This window comes from Cyclopterus lumpus, chromosome 19, assembly GCF_009769545.1.
Source record: "Cyclopterus lumpus isolate fCycLum1 chromosome 19, fCycLum1.pri, whole genome shotgun sequence".
NCBI classification, from domain to species: Eukaryota; Metazoa; Chordata; class Actinopteri; order Perciformes; family Cyclopteridae; genus Cyclopterus; species Cyclopterus lumpus.
The window spans coordinates 15,839,088-15,860,553 of record NC_046984.1 but is presented as its reverse complement, the minus strand read 5'-3'; the positions used below and the strand labels follow the sequence as shown (position 1 = coordinate 15,860,553).

At 43.0% G+C, this 21,466-nt stretch overlaps 1 protein-coding gene across 2 annotated transcripts; it reads left to right on the top strand.

Annotated features, from left to right (window-relative positions):
• The first annotated feature begins 888 nt into the window (after positions 1–888).
• arhgap27 (Rho GTPase activating protein 27) lies at positions 889–21,063 on the top strand. 2 transcript variants are annotated; one of them, XM_034558347.1, is made up of 18 exons: positions 889–1,145; positions 2,633–3,576; positions 12,146–12,595; positions 13,453–13,692; positions 13,783–13,881; positions 14,037–14,162; positions 14,978–15,064; positions 16,058–16,119; positions 16,241–16,328; positions 16,560–16,661; positions 16,910–17,008; positions 17,653–17,761; positions 17,870–18,004; positions 18,948–19,046; positions 19,129–19,206; positions 19,308–19,439; positions 19,664–19,769; positions 19,907–21,063. In XM_034558347.1, the coding sequence occupies exons 2-18, from the start codon at positions 2,701–2,703 to the stop codon at positions 20,082–20,084; spliced, it is 3,066 nt and encodes a 1,021-aa protein (XP_034414238.1). In that variant the 5' UTR covers positions 889–1,145; positions 2,633–2,700; the 3' UTR covers positions 20,085–21,063. The 2 variants fall into 2 exon arrangements, with proteins under 2 accessions (XP_034414238.1, XP_034414237.1); XM_034558346.1 differs by having other exon boundaries at positions 890–1,145; positions 16,052–16,119.
• The last annotated feature ends 403 nt before the right edge of the window (positions 21,064–21,466 follow it).

Sequence of the window (21,466 nt, the reverse complement as noted above, 5' to 3'; positions counted from 1 at the left end):
GCATTTCTCCACCGCGTTCAGGAAATCCTACAACTTGGACTTTATTTGTTAACTTGAGTAAAGGTCCTGGAGATTTGCATGTTTTATCTTTTTCTTTGCTTATGTGAAACATGTCTTGTTTAAAATTCGGGTTTAACTACAGTGTAGGTCTTGGAGAACATTGACTTTTGGGGCATTTCTTTGTGTGTAAAAATCGTTTCATCCAAGAAAGTAAATGAGATGTTTGCCTCAAGAAATGGCATCTTGTTATAACTATAATTTGTAATTTTAAAAAAAACATACTTTTAGATCATCTTATAGGAAAGTAAAGTCAAGACTTACTTCTAACTCTAATTAAGTGATTTGAAACTACTAATTAGGAGAAGTAAATCAATAAGTTACTTGTATTTTTTTACTTACATTCTGTAAGTTTTTTACTTACATTCTGTAGGTCCGAACTCAAAATAATGACACCAGTTGTATACAAAAAGAAAAAGAAAAGCTGCCTTAAAAACAAATAAAAAAGACTTAAAAACAGACTTACAGTCTGAGAAAAGGCACAGATGACTGTAGTTGAGCTAAACATCCAGCAGAGGGCAGACCCGTGTATAAATATGGGGAGGCAGTACTCAGCTGCTGCAACTAAATACACATACAAATAGTACAATTCACTCTGGTTTTACAGTCATAATGTTATCATGTCTTATTCAGTTTTATATATATATTCTTGTGTGCCTATCATCTGCTTAACGTAAGTACAAATAACTACTGTATCTGCTTTCATGTGTCAACGTGCCTTTTTCTTTGCTTTTAATCCAACAAGTTTGTTACATTTTTTAGTTGTGCTGTCAAAATGAATCACCGCCCCGAGGCTCTTCCCTCTCCACTCCCCCGTCAGTGACGAGTGCCATAAAAAGAATGCATGGATATCTAAAATATGATGGGAAGCGTAACTCAAGAGCCAGACTTCCCATTTCTTGTGGTTTTAGTGCTGTAATGTATCACCGGGTGCTTCTTTCGGTGCAGAAACACAGAACAGGAAACAAGAGTGAGCCAAGCGAGCGGAGACAAAACATCAAGCAGCAGTTTTGAGCTCCACGAGCCCCTGAGATACAAAAACTGCTTCAAGGTCGTTTGAGAGTTCAGATCTTTGAAAACTACAACAGGCAAGTAGACACATTATTATTATTTTATTCCCACACTGAGGCCTTCAGGGAACGCAGGTCCACGGTGTGATTTTTTTTATTGTGGTTGAGTCTGCTTCTTTCTTTTAATCTTAATTATTTGGGAGTTCTCACCCTTCATCTTGTAAAAGTAAACTGAATACCAAAATGCAACATGATATGAGCTAAACGTATATAACTTAATAAATCACAGAGCTCAGTAAAGACTTTTTTCCCCCCCATGTTGCTTTTTATTTCCTGTATTTCATTCTTTTCTTTTTTTTATTATTCAACTGATTTTATAATGCACATACATTGTTGTATCACATACAAGTTCACTCACACTAAATGGTTATATTTTAACGTTACAATTTAACAAATGGCGACGACAAAGACACAAAATTGCACCTTTTGCATCAGAAATTGCTGCAGACACAACAACCCGTTTGTATTATTTGTATTATTTGTGCTGTTTATGAGTTATTCACGGATGAAATAAAGCCAGATGAGATGAACTGAGATTGCCAGGTGATGTCGCGCCGGCGCCGCGCCGAGGGTTCAGTGCAGACTTCCTGTTTTGTGGCCGAGCAGTTCATCAGTGCGACGCTCTCGTGGTCTGTGAGTTTACGTTCAAGCTCACGTTGTTGTGCAGCCGATGTGAGCAGCTTCCTGTGCACTGAAACACGGACTCCAAACTGCATCACAAGGGCCCCCGAGGGGTCAGAAGGGCCCCTGAGTCAATCAGACCTCTACAAACAGACAAAACAAACGATGACTACAGACACTTAAGATTACCACTCTTTGTATTTGCACTTTGTCCTTCTACGTTGTGCAACTGCTGCGCAACAATTTCCCACGGGATACTCAAAGTTATGTCTGAACTTGTCAAATAGACGCAAGATTCTGCCAAAAAAGTTGCAAAACGACGACAAACTGACAGAGACCCAAAGCAACCACCAAGCGGTCCAACATAACTACATTAAGATGCAAAATGACTACAAATAGACACAAAACAACCATAAAGAAACCCCAAACTACCCAAAGGAGACCCAAATGACCACAAAGTGACCCCAGAATGAAGAAATGACCACAAATAGACCACAACGTGACCCCAGAATGAAGAAATGACCACAAATAGACACAAAACGACCATAGAGAAACCCAAAAATACCCAAAGGATACTCAAAATGACCACAAAGTGACCCCAGAATGGAGAAATGACCACAAATAGACAAAATAAAACTACTATGAAATTACAGGGAGATGATATTTTCATGTAATAGGGCACCGAGCACGGACACACAAAAGGTGCGTCCGTGCTCGGGGGCCCGTTGTCTCATAAACAGCATTAGGGACTACAAGGTTAAAAGAGGTGGCATGTTTCTAGTGGAAGTGTGGGAAAGTTAACTTTGAGTCTCTGACATTTACAACAACGCACTTTCGTTTTTTTTTTTAAAGCCACACCAACTTCCCATTTCCTCTATTTGCAGCTCCGAGATGTTGGCGGCGTGTCCGCGGTAACGCGCAGGACGCACACGACACGGGTGCGCCGAGGAGCATGGAGCAGGTGGAGGTGCAGGTGCTGCACGAATTCGAGTACACGGCGAAGGACGGTCGCCTTGTCTCCATCAAGGCCGGCGAACGCTACATCCTGGTCTCCCAGACGAATGAGCACTGGTGGCACGTCCGCCAAGACCGGCACGCCAGGCCCTTCTACGCCCCCGCGCAGTACGTGAAGGCCCTCCCGCCACCTCCCGGGGCCTCCCCTGGTCCTGGTGAGCCGGATGAGTGTGTGACCGACGGTGAACCGGAGGTTATGGCTATTCTGACCCCACGTGAAGAGACAACGGTGATCCGTGCGTCTGCGCCGGGCGCTTCGAGACAGACTCACCGCTTCTCCACTTTTGGTTTCTGTGAGAACGCACCAGATGTGAAGCCCTGGGAGACTCTGCAGGACGGACAGACCACCAGCACCAGCAGCACCATCACCACCAGCAGCATCAGCAGCAGCACCATCACCAGCAGCACCAGCACCATCAGCAGCAGCTTTGCACACAACCAGGATAATATACAGACACACAATTCGACAGAGGCCTTCTCGTTCACGTCTGAACATCTGGGTGCTGGCGGCCTGCAACTGTACGGGACGCCTCACCCCAGGTCAAAGGTCAAAGACGGACGGCGACGGTCTGAAAACTCCCCGCAGGAGGAGAGAGTCGAACAGCAGACACAAACTTTTCTTTTCGATGAAGACATGGACTTCCCTTCCCCTCCTAGGTCTCCCATATACGAGACCATACCAGAGCTCAACATCCCAGAATGTTCTGAGCTGCCTGGTCCTGTTGCTTCGGACGACGCGTTAATGGATGAGCAGCAGAATTCAAATGAAAAAGCAGAAGCTACTTCTCCGACAGATGGAGGTCCCACGCAGCGGGTGAGATGTTCATTTACAATGTTACTGTTTTTTCATTCATTCTTCATCCTGTGACAATTCGTGTCGCTGTGCTTTTGCAGCCAGCAGGTGGCGCAGTTTAGTCAAACGGTCCGGTGTGAAGACGTGTTATTCTCTTACAACTTTACATGAATAGATTCAAAGGGCTTTTTCGACAACAAAAACATTGTGTGTCAATGTGAAAACATATTTCCACAGAGGGGTCTAAACGAATTACTAATAATAAAAATGCACATTACGTGTTAGCATTAGTATTCAGAAATATTTAGGGCATCATTGATACAGCCAGTTGGTTTTAGGAGTCAAGTTATCAGTTACCTGGAGGTCACCTGAGTGTCAGGAGGTTTCTGTTGACTGTAGTATAAATGTGTATTTAACGAGGTAAGAAAGGAGGGAAAACAAGACATAAAATTGTGTTTTTTTCTCCAGATTTTTCTCTCATCTGAATTATTCCATAACACTGAATTACTCAGTATCATGCTTTATTTTAAGGGGTCGATTGACAAAGAGGTCAGGGGCCGCTGCCCTTTGTGGATGGACACAGTGCTGCAGCAGAGTTCAACTCTCAGCCCACCTCAAATAAATAATGTCTTAATAATTTCACTTCCTGCTTTGAGGAGAACCATATCCCGACTCCTACTTTCATTTGATTATCTGCATTCATCAATCTGGTGGTGACGTATATTCTGCTTTAACACGGTTCTGTACGTGGGTGGACATGTTGACAACTCTGAGAAGAGTCACGTGTCACGTGTCATATATAAAGTGTCACATTTGTAAAACTCGTTTACTCAACACACTCGAGTAATATAACAGAGCTATTAGCAACATTACGACAACGCCATTAAAAAGATAAGTGCTTATCATAATTGCTAAGCGCATTTAAATGTTGTGATTTGTCAAAGTGGAGCTAATTGTAACTACTCTACATAGTTATAGTTAATTCAAATCCACACCAAAGGATTAGAAAATATGTGTGTGTATATATATATATATATATATATATATATATATATATATATATATATTTATTAGCTGTTGATCTTAAAGCCCTTTTGTGTCTCCAGAGGGAACCACGCCTCGTCGGTTGGAGCTGATAGCAGTTAGATATATACAGATTAATATATATATATATATTTTATATATATATATATATATATATATATATATATAAATAAATAATTTAAAATTAATTAATTTATATACATATATAATATATATATATATATATATATATATATTTATATATATATATATATATTTAAATATATATATATAGCAGTTAGATATATAGATTAATATCTATATATATATATTTTATATATATATAAATAAATAATTTAAAATTAATTAATTTATATACATATATATATATTTAAATATATATATATATATATATATATACATAGCAGTTAGATATATACGGATTAATATATATATACATATATATATATAAATAAATAAAAATATATTTATATATGGATTAATATATATATATTAATCTGTATATATCTAACTGCTATCACTATCAGCTCCAACCAACAGGCGTTCCCTCTGGAGCCACAAAAGGGCTATATTATGTGAAGCAATGTTCACATAAACAGTAACATTGGCACTTTTAAACAGACTATTGGGTGTAAAGTTCAACTCCAGTCTAACTTCCCACCACCGGTTCAACGCAATCCGGATTTCAGAGACATGTGGATTTCGGTCACGAGTCCTTCTCGCAGTGACGGTCCAGACTTCAGGGAGAAGCATTGGTCGAGTTCACAGCATCCGCGCCAGCTCATCAGCATATGAATGGCCGGCCGTCCCCTCCACGCCATGAAAAGAGGTGCTGAATACCTCACGTTGAGGGCAGCTGACGCTCCGCGGAAGAAGTCTCCTCGTTCACGTGTATGTGTCCTCTCAGGGTGTTATGCCACTCGGTCAGTGACGTCACCACTCGGGAACAGGTTGCAAACAGGTAGTTGTCGAGGCCCCGGAGGGTGGCGAGGAAGGAGTTAATCCGAAAGCTGGCGGGGCCACTCCCCAAACCTGCAGCTGCCACCTGGTTTCTCCCCCCCCCACCTCCCCCTCTCACGAGCGGCACCCGGACGACCGATCCCCGGGGAAGAGCGAGTCACCGCGGCGTCGGGACGCGACGAGACCGTGGAGAGCTCGTGTCGCCTGGATGTTAGTTGGTTGGATGCAAACATTAAATAAAAGAAGAAACTAAAACAACAACAACAACAACAACTTTAGTTTGGGGTAAGTTTCACTGCCATTGTTGTGTTTGCACCTGTTGCAAGGTTACAGGATACGAGGAAGTTGGTGAAGGAGCGAGTGTTTGGGAGGATTTCTGCACTTCGTGTGTGTGTGTGTGTGTGTGTGTGTGTGTGTGTGAGACACTGTAGAGTCGTGTAAAGACTGCATCCTCTCCCAGTATACCCAGTGACTGTATCATACCAGCACAGTAGGTGTTTGCATCACTTTTAACAATATTTATTTAACTCGTGATAGTTGGTAGTTGGTGCGTTTCTATTTCAGTGTGAATGAATGAATGAGCTTGGGGGGGGTGTAGACGTGCCAGGACCCCTCAAGTGCAGTAACTCTCTGCCCCCCCCCCCCCCCACACACACACACACACACACACAAACACAATGGAGGGCCATCTCCATGGTGATGAGAGAGAGAGAGGGGGGGGGGGCTGGCCCACCTCAACAAGCAGGAGCTTTTAGAGCTTTTAGTGCCAGCCCTGCCATGCAGTTGGCTCCTGTGTGTGTGTGTGTGTGTGCGTGTGCATGTGTAATGTGCAGAACTTGCAATTAGCCCCGAATGTAGGTCACTTAATATCAAGGGCATGTCGGCTGGTTCTCTGGTCTCTGAGGGGAATGTTAAGTTTGGTAAGTGGGAGGACGAATCCAGTTGGGATTGGGAATCCGAAGTTCGGTAGAGCGTGGTGTCGGTGCCCAGTCGGGCCTGGTTTTGTTTAATGGTGCACGTTCTTCCTTATACATTATGTACACGCTGTGTATGGCACCATGGTAAGAATCTCTCCTCGGCTCCATGAATAATACTGAGGAACGTCTGAGGAATCGACCAAAAGTTTAGATAATCGTCTCCCATTCAACTATTTGGCAACTAAAAGAAGAGCGACCCTCTTATTTTGTCCCTCTCGTGCACACCGACGACGTGATTTTTATTTCCTCTCTTCGGCCTCGCCGAGAGAGTCGAGAGCTCGGTGCCTTTTTTTGTGTCACCGATCAAATCGAATACCAAAGAAACTGCCCCGACAGGTCGCGTGAGATTCGGATGCCTGCTTGAAGGTTCATCAAAGTGTAAAACAGGTGCAGCTTTCGCCGTCGTTCATTTGTACCATTCTTATCGTCAAATTGTACGAACGTATCGCATATCGATACAAGTGATAGCAATATGCTTAATTTGGTTTAAACGTTTGCGAGCCGAGCACCGAGATGCCTTTTCCCACTTTTCCGTCTGTTTGAATTAGTTTGATTCAGTCGCAACTTGGAAAACAGGTTGAAGAAAAATAACGTTTCTTAATAAATCTTTCGACAGATTGCTTCGCTCTTTGAGTCGGATGTGCACGAGAGGCACAACCTGAGGCTTAAGGCAAGGCGGCGCGTAAGAGTAAGTTTCATAAACAATATGATTGTTGTGACGCAGCGCTTACACCCAGCATGCATTGCTTTGTCTTTTATCTTCTTGAGACATATCGATCCACAAAGTAATGCGAGGATGCAGCTCATCTCTGTCCGGAGTGAAGAGGGGAATGTCTTTTTGTTGTTGTTGCAATTTAGTTTTTGTTAGTTGTTGCTGCAGAAGCTCCTCTGGGGCATGCAGACTTTGGATATCTACCTGCAACCGAATGTCAAAGTTGCCTCAGAGAGCGTTGCAACAACTGGTACTTTAAATATTTCCCCTTCCACTCAGAAAACACAGAGTAAGAGTGAGAGAAATCCTGTGAGGAACAAACAAACAAACATCGGCCTGAAGCGCAAAGACGAGATAAGAACGCGATAAGCTGATGGATTCCACATTGGGCCTTTTTATCCTGGATTCCGGGCCATGAGGAGTGTGATGTAAGAGGAGGCGGAGCCCGATGGATTCAATGGCTCGACTGTGTGCTTTGTGGAGTGATTTGGGCCCCAAATTGGCGCTCCATTGTTTGATTGGATGAGCGCTAATGCGGTAAAGCAATCACGCAGATTGCTGCTTCATGCGTTGCTGAGGGGCAGAGCTGCCCCGGCGCACAAGGACGGGAATCGTGCTTCCGACAACACCGTTCAAGGTCCACACGCAGTTGTTTAAAAGCAGGAGACATTTGCATCTTTCTATTAAAACCAGATGAATAGAAAGAGAGAGTTTCCAGAGCAGAGAAAAAACATAACAGTATGATCTCTTAGGGCACATTTGAATGGCAAACTATAATCTGTCCAGGCACCTAAAGGAGACTATTATCTCCTTTTTTATACTATATTATTATGCTCAATTATAGGTCCACACTTGCTTTTTTTTGGGGGGGGGGGGGGGGGGGGGGGGGGGGGGGGGGGGGGGGGGGGGGGGGGGGGGGGGGGGGGGGGGGGGGGGGGGGGGGGGGGGGGGGGGGGGGTTCTACTAGAACTCTCTCTCCTCTGTCTGAATGTACCTGCAGTAATTTGGCACTGCGTTGCTAGGCAACAGCGCAGGGTCCATGTTTACGTCCTGTCAGCTGTCTGCCACTCACACACACACACACACACACACACACACACTGCACTAGTTTTGGAGTTTAAAACTGTGAAGTGGTCTCAATGGTCATCTCGAAACTTCGACATGACCCTGCAGTCGCCACAACCTCTGTTGAAACCGCCACGAAGCGCCCCGCCAGCTGTCCGCAGAAATGCTTCGCGTCGCACCGCGGAGAAGGAAGTGATGATCGACCCAACATTTTGGCCCTGAAGCCAGACTTCCTGTTTCAAGCCTCTTGGACTTTGCATTTTTTTTTTTTTTTTTTTTTTTTTAAAAACATGCAGTCTCGTTAGGAACAGCTGGTTATAACTCCCATAATATTGTGGGAAACAATTACTTCCCTTATTGAGCCACGTCGTCGTTGTTGGCTGACTGACCTACTGTAGCGCGGCGGGTCAAACACTGTACACGGAAGAGCAGCTGCTGCACATGGAGATGTAACATTCTCTTAATTTTGGACTTTAACTCTTAAGACGTAGTTTCCATGCAGACATTTTCCTTTTTCATCACACGGGGGGCCGACAGGCAGGAAGTAGGTTGAAGCCACCGGCCCCGTTTCTCTCCTCTATCTCTTCTCCGTCTTGTTTTCATTGTCTCTTTCTGCTTTTTGGCTCCACAGACAGTTGCCCTCTACCCCACCCCCCCCCCCCCCCCCCACCCCTGCACAGGAATTCATGCATGTGAACACACACACACACACATCTCACACAGCCCTCACACAGCCCCCTTCCTGCCTGCTATTGTAACAGAGCTCACAGTTCTCCTTTCTATCTGGGCTGCAACTGTCACAGCTGCTGCGAGAGGAGGACGTGCTCGCGAATGTGCGTTGTGCGTCTCTCCCATCACAAGAACGAGTTCGAGGCCACTTCAGTTCGCTTTGGACGCATGGCTCCTCTTGGGTAGAGGGAAATAAACATGGTGGACACGTACTCCAGGGTTTGGGCAAGTCACGGGGCCAAGCGGGGCCTGAGCCTGCCGGTGGTTCCCCAGGTAGGCGATCATCAAAGCGGCTTTTTAATCTTTTTATATATTTTTTTTATTGCTATACGTTGTAAATTTGGAGTCCCTGCGGTCAGCGTGCTTTATATGGCTATGTGTTTTGATGACGCTCGAAGCTTCCTGCTCTGTGTCAACATGCCACCCCTGCACTTGTCTTTTCCTGTACTAAAGTAAAGCGGTATGAATGGTGAAGTTACGGTTGCTGTGCACAAGCTCAGCCTCTCTTTTTGATGCTGTTGTGAAGACTTTTCATGTCTTTTTCATCTGAAAGACGCAGCGAGAAGCTCTGAATTCTTGCGTTTAGGTCTGAATTCTTCACTTTCGTTTGTTGGCATCTGCCCGTCAGTGAATATTTGTGAATTATGTCTGATATTGGGAACAGCCAGACCAGAGAAACTATAGTTTATGATGCGTAAGGTAATATTCATATACTGTACGTAACTGCATCAAAACACAAGAGCAACTGAACATTTTAAAACGGTGCTCAAAATGTTCCTTTTTTCTTCCGAAGGTTTGATTTTCATGGCATGTTTTCTGTCATAACACTTTAAAGTACTACTAACCAGGGTGAAAGAAGCATGCAGGTCCTTTATTTCAGTAAAAGCACCGACACATTCTTTTAGAAATACGCCTTTACAAGTAAAAGTCCTGCGTTAAGAATCTGACAATACAGATTCTGAGCGAAATGTAACGAAATGTATCAAAAAGTAAAAGTACTCATTCTGCAGAAAAATGGCAGCTGTGAGCGAAGACATAATAAGTGAGCAACATAAACAAGTTCTTTATATGAGGTTCGGTATCTCAGTGGTTCCAAAACTAGAGGTCACGAGATGATTAATGAAAGAGATGAAAATAAGAAAAAACTAAATTCTGTGACACAAAAGCGTCTCTTTTTTTTTTTTTGGGACGCTTCTTTAATTGTTGCTTTTGTTTTTATGCAATAATTAACCTTGTTTGGCAATTATTTAAATAAAACTAGAACGTTGGTTCTGGTAGAATGTTTACTGGTTTAATTTTTAAGAATTAATTGTTTTATTTGTTTGTTTTTTTTAAATATTTGTTTCTATGTCAAATCTAGAAAAGTAATAACGACCGCTGTCAGATAGAGGCAGTGGAGTAAAAAGCACAATATTTCCTTTGGAAAAGTTGCATCGAATATAAAAATAAAATAAAGTAAAGTCGAGTAAATGTACTTGGATTGATATATTTGCATGCTCGTACTCTGTGGCCGTCCCTTCATACTGCGCTTGTTGATCTGTTTGCACAATCTCTCCTTCCATTGCATGATGATGTCAGAGATCGATGATGCGGCTCTTTCATTTCCCCCGTCTGCCTCCTGTGCAGGCGGGTCGTGCGGTGCGGATCAATCTGTGTAGGGGTCAGCGGTCTGGTCGATGGCCTCGTGGTCAGATCGGGATCGATGAGGAAGCAGAAGTGATAACATCCAATAGACGGATGAAAAAACACAGCTGATCGGGAAATCCATAACGTGGAAATAACCAATGTTAACCACTTTGATCTATATGAGTATTCAATGAATGAATACAAAATACTCCATTGCGAGCAAATGTCCTGCATTCAAAGTATTAGGTAATTATACTTAAAGTGTAAAAAGTACTCATACAGGAAATGGTCGCTGGTGTTGTATTTACATATTTTATATATATATATTTATTTATCTATATTTTTATTTATATATATATATATATATATATATATATATATATAGATTTTTTTGCACCGAACAAAGCATTACAAAATGTGCCTCCTGATGCTAAGTACGAAGTAGAATAACGATAAAAACACTCACGTAAAATACCCCAAAATGTTTACTTAAATACAGTAAAGGACCAAATGTACCTAGTTTACACCAGTGCCTGTTGACGTCTCTTCTTCAAAGCATTGCACATTTATCAGAGTGATGAACGGATGCAACACACACACACACACACACACACACACACACACACACACACACACACACACACACACGCACGCACACACGCACGCACAGGGCTCAGGCCTTGGTAAATATAGACCATGAGGCTCTATAGTTGAGAGGCAAGAGGTAGTTAGAGCGTGGTCTGAAAGAGTGCATTGCCACCATGAAGGCATATGAAGAGCTCTGCAGGGCGTCAGAGGTGTTGCGTCAGTCGAACAAAATCGCATTGTTGTTTTTAACCCTGGCAGGGGGGGGGGGGTCATTTCAAGTGTAATGGTGACACTTTTCATTTCACAACACTTTGAGAGTACCGAGGACAGAAGCGGCCTTTCATCACGCCCTCGGTGTCACTCTCAATTGCGTCTCTTTTAAACAAATGAGTTGTGACGATTTGCATTGGCGTCGCGTGGCAGTACCTGAGGATGGCAACCTAGTTTCTTTGTCATTTAATTAAATTCTTTTTTTTCATTGCGGCTAAAGCAAAGATATCCTCTGGACATTGTTTTCACACGGGAGAATTAGACTCCTTTTGTTTGGGTGTTTTTTGACAAAGAGATTGAATTAAGTAATCATCATTATTGTGGGAGGCACGCCTCTGTGGTGTGTGTGTGTGTGTTTGTTGTTTTGGGGGGGGTTTTCAGCTGTGGGCTACTTCCTGTACTCTGGTGCTCAGATGCGGAAGGATGACTTATTCAGAGATGTGCTGTCAGTGAGAGAGGCGGGGCTACAAGTCTGGCACTTGACACAGTTTTAATCGTGTACACCGAACACTTTTTGTGCAAGCTTGTTTTGCCCAAAAATAGCTTTACACACACACACAAACCTGCACTTGAGTTTTCCTGTTTACAGCAACATCTTCTTTTTGTGGCCTTTCCGCAGGTGGAGAATCAAAGTCTCCGGTCAGCCGTCTACGCCAATGTAGCACAACTTCGCCAAAGCACCTCCGAGTCTCCCCCCTCGTCCTACTCGCCCTCCTACCTCGACCCAGAGGGATGGGAGGTGCACGTTGACGAGGACAGCGGACAGGAGTACTACTACCACCCGCCCACGGGGCGCACCACCTGGGACAACCCCTTTCTGGACTCCCCCACGGACCCCGAGCCGCCCTGTTCCCCGTCGCCTCCTCAGTCTCCCGTCCTTTCTCCGTCCGCCGCCTCCCCGCCCGCGTGGGCCTCCGACTGGGAGCAGTTGGTGGATGAGACCAGCGGCCGCCCCTACTTCTACAACCCGATGTCTGGGGAGACGTCCTGGGAGCCCCCGGAGCACCTGAGCCCCTACCCGCCTCTGATGGAGCCCATGAGCGTGCACAGGTTTCACGAGGAAGGGCCGGTAAAGACGGCTGCTCTACTTAGCCTCTCCCTGTCTCCGGTTTTAGCTTCACCCTGGGGAAAGCTGTAAATACGGTCTGCTTTTAATGGAATTAAATCCCCTGCACCTCCATAGCAGACGGGACTGGTTTTCATTAGGAAGAGCTCACAGAATGTCCCCAGCAGTCGTGCCCCTAAGTATAAAAGACATCTGTCCTCATTTTGAATTTTGTTTTATTACTATTCCAGAGAGTCATGGGAGGGGGGGGGTTCAGGAGATATCGTTCACTTTATATGAACATCTCGAGTTTTCAGCTGCTTTTTCCTCACAACGTGACCCCTTTTTTTTCTGCCCCTTAATGGCTTCTGTGAACTAGAAAGAAAGAATACTTCGAGGCCACGGAAACGCTGGCACTTATTCATCAAAGTCGTGGAAAAGTAATTGAGTATCTGGGTCACAGTGGGAAAGGAGTAGGTTGACATATTTTATTTAGGAAATACACTTATTATTATCTTGCCAAGACTCGGATGAGAAGATCGTCCCCACACTCGTGTCCGTACGTTAAAAATGCTACGCTTAGCTTAGCACAAAATGAGGGAAGCAGCTAGCCTCGCTCTGTGCAAAAAAGTCAAAAAGAGCTCCAGAGAACACCAGGAAGTGCCGCCAAACGAAAAATTAGTGATTGTTTTTTTGCAGTATCAAAGAGTCCTGTGCCACGTTGACCTATTTTACAAAAGGTTTCTACACAGGAAATTCTTGTGTAAATAAGAGAAAACAATAAAACTATTAAGGTCAAACAAAGAGAACACCATTCATTGGTTAATCTGCACAACACTCCTAGACGCATATGTATTTTCAATAAACATTTTCATCCACAGCCTCCCTTTCCCGAGGAGGACTACCCCGAAGGGGTCTACCCATCTGCTGATCCACCAGAGGGGTACGAGGATCTCTTCGCCGCGGGCCCTCCCACTCTCCCTAGAGAGTACAGCATCAGTCACGTGAGCCAGACCGTCATCCCGCGGGCCACCCTGGACCGCAGCACCCCGACTGGTTGGACCCTCAATGTGGAACCCAACGGGACCTGGGTGTTCACTAGCGAGCACTCGCCGGAGCAGGTAGCTGCACGGGCGCGCTCAAGATTAAGAGATATATCCGTGCTGTGGGAATCGTGTCTAACAAAGAAACTCCTCGTTGTTACGTTTCAGTGGATCAAGTCCGTGGATGATCGAGGGCAGACCTACTTCTACCTGAGAGACGGCTCCAGGTCTCAGTGGACCCTGCCCGAGGTTAAGAGCCCTCCACAGGTGATCGCTGAGAATCGGTTTGTTCGTGACGCGCAGTGGAAGCGCAGTTGCCCTTCAGAACACAACGTTTTAACACGTAGTCTGAAAGTCAAACAGGTCCCTCAGGGTTTTCAAATACTTGCACCATGACTAAACTGAAACTTTCTTTCCTTCAGGCCTCCGTGGCCGCCGGCCAGTTCAGGATGGAGAACGGCGTCGAGGGGGACAACGCGTCGGTCATCAAGAACTGGAGGCACACCATGGGACCCGGGCAGCTCAGCCCCTCGGCCCAGGACGATGGGGTACGCCGTACACGCTTTCACACACACACACACACGCACACTCAGGTACCTGCAGGTACATGCGTGGCACATCATAGGGTGTGTCCGCCGGCAGAGACGGGAAAGCTTTAGTCAACGAGAAGAAGCGAGGCCACTCCCAGGTTTTTAAAGCCTTATTTAGCAAGGCAAATCGACGTGCGCGCTCGTATGTACAGCAACAGCTCGAGCACAGCGCCGCCGGGGGGAGGGGAGGGCTGCAAATGTGCACAAACACTTGGGAGTTGCTGGATTCAAATGCCCGGGTTCCTCCTACTAAGCAGTCAGGGTTTCAACACCTTGCCCAAGGGCACAACAGAAGGGTAGGGCCGGCTTCTGTGTTGTGATCCCGTAATTATGATTGTAGATGCGTCTCCTAGTTGTGGTTCACACACACACACACACACACACACACACACACACACACACACACACACACACACACAAAACCTGGAGAATTCCCAACATATGTAATTTAAGTCATTTAAAAGTCAATTAAAAAAATATATATCGCTGAAATGTTCACGTCCTTTTAAAAAAAGAAAAAAAAAACATTGTGAACAAATATAATTCATGAAACGTTTTTTTTCCTGAATCTGCTCTTTTGATTTACAGAATATGGTTTTACTATGTTTAATTAATACAATAATAATTTAACTATAGCAAGTTTTCTCTTTTAAGCTCATTGGCTCATTATCTCCAACAATAACGGTCGATGTGAAATTGCATAGTCAAAAGAAATGTTCAAAGAAATGTAAATCTGCTCGTCGTTCCAAACTAAACGGTATTCTGCTGCTCAGAGGTTCGTACCGACTCACCGAAGGAACACGTCCGACTACAGCAGCGACAGCTCCAGCACAGGAAACTCTCCGGAGACGCAGCACAACGTGAGTGCAATCCAGAATACTTTGAGCAAAGTCCTTTCAACACTGTGAGCGGCCTCGTATCTGAACGGCGTTCTGGTCTCTCTCCCTGAAGGCTTTTGGGGTTAGACCCTGGAGAAACCCCTATTATCTGACCGCCAAGTGGCTGCGCTATAACGTGGGTTGTTAGTTTGAGCTCCACTCATAGATAGCAGCGTCTATCTATGACGGGCGAGAGAGGTGCGACTTTAAAGTCGGTTTCATTGCCTGCATCAAAGTGCATGGATCTGCTGGGATGCATGTTTTCAACCACACTGGTCATCTAATAAACCTGCTGTTTACCGGCTGTACTCGGGTCATTTTTGGGAGTTAATCCACCGCCAACCTCAACCTCACCTCACTTTTAAATGCTCAATGCACAACCAGCGTACGTCTGTATGTACGGATGGACAACCCCCAAAATATTAGTCACAGAGTTCTTCACAGTAAAAGTAAGTTCACATTTTACAAGTCATAAATCTGCGGTGTAAGTGTTGGTGGTGGATTAGCTTCTAGGCTTCCTGAAAACGGCAAAATGCGAAAATTAAATCATAAGCGTAGAAAAAGTATTTCCTCCCGCCCTCGTGATACCTCAGAAGAGCCGGGAGGCAATTTTTCTTTACATCGTTCTCAAACTCGTCAAAAGTCGTGAATTCATCTGCTCAGAAAATCGCACCATTCTGACCCTTCAAGCATATACAGAATAGATCTTAATAATCGGTTTTAATATTAATATAGTGAAGTCTTCCTTTGTCACAGAAGAGCCTTCGCTTCCTCTCGGGAAAGCCCGGCGACTCTAAACACAGATGGACGAGGAGGATATTTCTGCATATAAGGAATTCATCATTGCACGCTGAACGCCGCATGCTCCCACGCATGCATGCATGCATGCATGCATGGCTCGCGTCAACGCAGAGCTCGAACGTTACAAACGGCCCATAAAAGAAATCAAAATGTTTTGACCTTTTTCAGGTGCAGAACCTGGAGAAGGCCGGGATCCTCAACAAAACAAAAGTGTGTGAGAACGGCAAGAAAGTACGGTAAGCGGAAAAAAACGTCCCTTTTTTTAAAGGACTCTCTCTCATGCTTGGAGCTTCAGTTTGGAGTCATGTGTCCCCCCCACCCAGCCTGTTTGTGACGGTTATTCCCCCCCATCTGAAGGAAAAACTGGGCCCAGACGTGGACGGTTCTCCACGGAGGAGTGCTGACGTTCCACAAAGACCCAAAGTCTGCAGCGATGGGGGCCTTGGTACGACCTACACTTGTGTTACACGTGTAACACCTAAAGAAAGCCGTGGAAAACGTTACGTTACGCGTCGCCTTCACAGGGAGTGACGGGCGCGCAGAGGAATTCCTCGGGCACGAAAAAAAGGCGGCTCGTACCTCTGGAATGCGGCGCCGCCGGGTTTTTTTTTGTGGTGAACAGCCGTTTGTTTGTTTATTTAATGTTATTAATTTCTTTTGTGGGTTCTCCACGCAGCACAAGACCAATCAGATCGTCCCGGAGGTCACGGTGGACCTGCGAGGAGCGTCGATCGGCCGGGCGTCGAAGGACAAGTCCAGCAAGAAGAATGTTTTAGAGGTGTGTTTGTTTGTTGACATGGAGTGTGTGTGTGTGTGTGTGTATGTGTGTGTGTGTATGTGTGTGTGTGTATGTGTGTGTGTGTGTGCCATGAGCAAATAACACACGTGCCTGCATTTCTTCTCTTTTTTTTATGCCTCTCGACTAAAACATGATCTTGTGTATTGATCTAAAATATTAAGATAAGCGGTGATGTGATTTGTAATTCAACATTGTTTTTTCTTTTTATCTCGATATCTCTCCTCCAGTTAAAAGGGAAGAACGGCGTTGAGTTTTTGATACAGTACGATACCGAAAGCATCATCACGGACTGGTACAAAGTCTTAATGGACACCATACGGCAACTGGTAAGTCCATTTAACTGATGCGTGAAAATTATCCACATTAAACTGCAAACGTATTTATTTATATCTCACTACTACTGCTGAGACGTCACAGGGAATAGGCTTATTATTATTATTATTATTATTAATAAAAATTATTTTTTAAATAAGTTGATTTGCTTTGGAAATATCTTTAACACACTGGTAGCTTTTTTTTATTGTAAGAAAAATACAGTTTAAGGACTGATTAAATTAACTTTTTATCAATTATTTCGTCCCGTAGAGATTAAAAATCTCTTCTTCCAAAATAAATACATTTTACAAACAAAAGCGCAAAAAAATAAAAAAACACTTAAAAAACAAAACGGAAAATAATTTAAAGCAGCATAAAAGAGTCAAGTAACAGGATTAAAGAGCACATTCCATCATCAGTGAATTAACACGGACAAGTAACCCTGTTTTCCAAATATGGGCATGCTTATAAAATAATCTAATTTAAAGTGTCCCTGTAAAACTTTTTAGAAAGGAAAAAGACAGTTTGAGGAATGACGCACAAAACTTGGACTGATAGTAGCCGGCAGTTTGTGTGATATGGCCTTTTTTAATAAAGAAATTAATTCTACCCAAAGAGGAGATGATTGATGGACTCAATGTGCGTCTCTCACCAGGAGTACCTGGACCATCATTCGGAGGAGGACGACGGGGACATTTACGAGAAGATCGCCATCACGGAGCGAGATGACAAGCGAGATGACAAGCTCCCCGACAAGCGGAGACGTGAGTAAAAAGGAAAAATCCGTCTCCTCGTTTAACTTCTTTTAATTATTTAAATGTCTAACATTGTTTTTGTGGGGTTTTTTTTTTGTGGGGGTGGGTGGGTTTCAGCCTCCAGGCCGAGCGTCACGCACTCGTCCAGCTCCGCGGGCGACACGGACCAGAAGCGGATCCGAACCAAGCTCATGAAGTTCCTCATGAAGCGGCCCACGCTGCAGTCCGTGAAGGAGAAGGGATACATCCGAGGTAATCGGTCACATGACACAAAGTAGGGCTTGTTCATTCATTTTGACTAGAAGCTGATGGACCAGACTTTTGAACCCTCAACACTGTTTGTGGTTGTTTGTGTACGTAAACACAAGCTGTTTTTTGTATTTTTCATCAAATTTGGAATATACTTGTTTATTTATTCTCATTTCCTATATTGCACAATACATATTTATTACTTCTATTGCATTAGATCGTCCCGCTGTGTATCATACGCATGCTGTATTCTGTCACAATGTCATATACGGGCAATTCTACCAAATTGGTGAAAACTATTTAACAAAACAATTAAGTATTCAGACATAGATATTTACTGAGAATATGTTATGGTCTATTTAAACCCAATGCATAAATTAGCTAGTGACAAGCTATTTATAGGGTACTTGTAATGTAAAGTGTCTTTGAGTATCACGAAAAGCACTATGTAAATTAAATGCATTATTATTATTATTATTACTTTCTATTGCGAAGTAGCTGTCCCTATCCCTGACATCTACATTTCAATTTCTGTAAATAACACTTAAAAACAATTTTAAAAAAAATGTTATTTAATGGTGTAATTTCAAAGATTTTTATGATTTTAAGTTTAAACAGAAGTTGTAAGATTTTGATTTATTGTGATGGGTTTAATTTTAAAACTATAGCCAAAAACATACAAAATAAAATAAAAATGTACAACCTGACTTTGAACCAATTCGGTAGAATGACCCAAATACTTTTAACAATACTTGATGTTGAACTGAGTTATGTATAATTATATAACCCAAACATATCTTCTTCTATTCATTAATATTTTCCCAACGTAACTACAGTATTTATTCTGTCTTCGGTGGGGTGATAGTGCTGCGACTCTGACCATGACTACCTCTGTTACTAATAATAATAATAATATTAATAATAACCGTGTTCTTCCTGCCTGTAGACAATGTGTTCGGATGCCATCTGGCCACACTGTGCGCTCAGGAGAATAACACAGTTCCTAGTTTTGTGGAGAAATGTATCAAAGCCGTGGAGAAGAGAGGTAATCCAACATGTAATCCCACAATCATGTTGAAGTATTGTTGTTGTTGTTGTTGTTGACTTCCTGATGTGTTGATGTGCAGGTTTAGACATTGATGGACTCTACAGAGTGAGTGGGAACCTCGCGGTCATCCAGAAGCTCCGCTTCAAGGCCGATCACGGTAAATCTCTCGCCACCAGTTTTTAAATTCAGCCGGTGACTGTGGACTGCAGCGCCCCCTGCCGTGCGTTAACGGGCTGTGCACCTGTTCTGTTGAAACAGAGGAGCTGGACCTGGAGGACGGCCAGTGGGAGGACGTGCACGTCATCACCGGAGCGCTGAAGTTGTTCTTCCGAGAGCTTCCCGAGCCGCTTTTCCCGTACAGCCACTTTAACGACTTCATCACAGCCATCAGTAAGCAGACTTTACAATGCATGAATATTAACACACTATATAATAATAATTATAATAATAATTCAAATGTATATAGTGCTTTTCTAGACACTCAAGTGTGTATGTGTGCATTCAGTCTCAATACAGGCGATATTTAAATTAACATGAATGACGTTAATAATGGGGATTGGTTCATGTTCATTATATTTATAGCTAATCAATAACTTTTGTCCTGTTTTTCTAAGGGAATCCTGATTACAAAGCAAAAGTGTCTCACATGTGCGAGCTGGTCAACTCCCTCCCTCGGTCAAATCATGACACCATGAAACTCCTTTTTGGGCATTTACGAAGGTATTTCTTCACTTTTTTTATTTATTTGATCCTTTGCCCTGTTTTCCATCAAGTAGTTTGACAACTTCCAACTGATGAATACATGTAAGGAGGATATTGAACTGACAAACCGATCCTCTGTTTTCTCCTCCCCACAGGCTCATTCAATACGGAGAGGACAATCGCATGACGGTGCAGAACGTGGCCATCGTGTTCGGCCCGACTCTGCTTCGGCCGGAGATGGAGGCGTCCAACATCGCCATGCACATGGTCTTTCAGAACCAGATCGTGGAGCTCACCCTGAACGAATACGAGCGCTTCTTCTTCTCCAGCTAAAAAAAAAAAAAAAAAAGCCCGGCCGCCGCGCCTCCCACGGGCCAAACGTCCTCAATGTGCTCACGTTACTCCAAGTGCTAGATTGACCCCCTTCTTCGCGTTCACGTAAAAACGGCTTCAGTGCAACATCCGAAAATGAAACTCCCTCTTGTGAAATAAGTTTAAAGGGCTCTTCAAGTTTTCTTCGCTCAGGATATTTGAGGTTTAACCACATATAAATATGATTAAATGTGGTATTTTCTGAGAATATTTGAAGCCGGTCTAACCACTGTTTTGTCCAGATTTAGTCCCGTAGGAGGCTGACACCGTTAGATCCATCTTTGGCAGTATTATATATGATTGAGTCACGCGGGCGGGGGCATCTCAGAGCTATCGGGCTTGTTGCTTGGGTTGAAGAAAGAGTGCATCAGATTGCTCGAGCTGTCCTAATCTTTTAAAGTATACTTTCTGGATATTTGAATTGTTTATTTTTGGCATTGTTGAAATCGTGGCGATAACAGAACCCAAGTCAAGGGTGCACGGATGCATTGATGCTCTCCTCAAAGAAAATGCTCGATGATTGCTACCATCTTTATTTTAGAAATTGGAACGACATTTAAATATTGTTTTGAATTTAAAATGACAATAACTGATATTGTATTCTAATATTGTGTAATTTTTACCCATGAATTTTAATGTAATATAGTAAATGTATAATAAGAAATATTAAAAACCAACATCTCGCTGTGAAATAGATGATGACATAGAATTCGATAGATTATTTTCCACTCAATAAAATGCCATTTTTCTGTATAATAACACCATAGAAATATATAAACTAATGATACATTTTTTTTGACAGTAAAATCAGTCTGAACATGAAACAGTAAAGTGGATTCTCGAAAAGATGGATGACCTGTAAATAGAAATAGAAGGCATATTCATGCTGTTATTCCATAATAAAAAATAACTTTGTAAATAAAGTACATCTGTTTATGTATTCTTGTCTAAATGTTCATGAAATTATGTCTAAATGAACAACATAAGAAATTCAACCCTATCTAGTATTTTGAAATTCAACAAGTACTTAAATAAACACAAGTAAAAGTGCTCTTTCAGAATTGACCCTATTAGAGTGTCTTTATTACTGATATAATGTTATTATTTCACCATAACTGATGCCTTAATGTCAATGCAGAATTTGGTTTTGCAGCTTGGTCAATGTGGAACCATTTAAAACTTGTTTATGAACATTTGGGTAGTCATTTTTTTATCAGACGAAGTATTAAGCTCCATAAAATGGCATTAATATGTTTTATTATATTAAAATATATTATTTCTTTTAATTATATATTTTATTATAATTACATTTTTAATTTTGTTTAATTTAATTGTGTTTAATT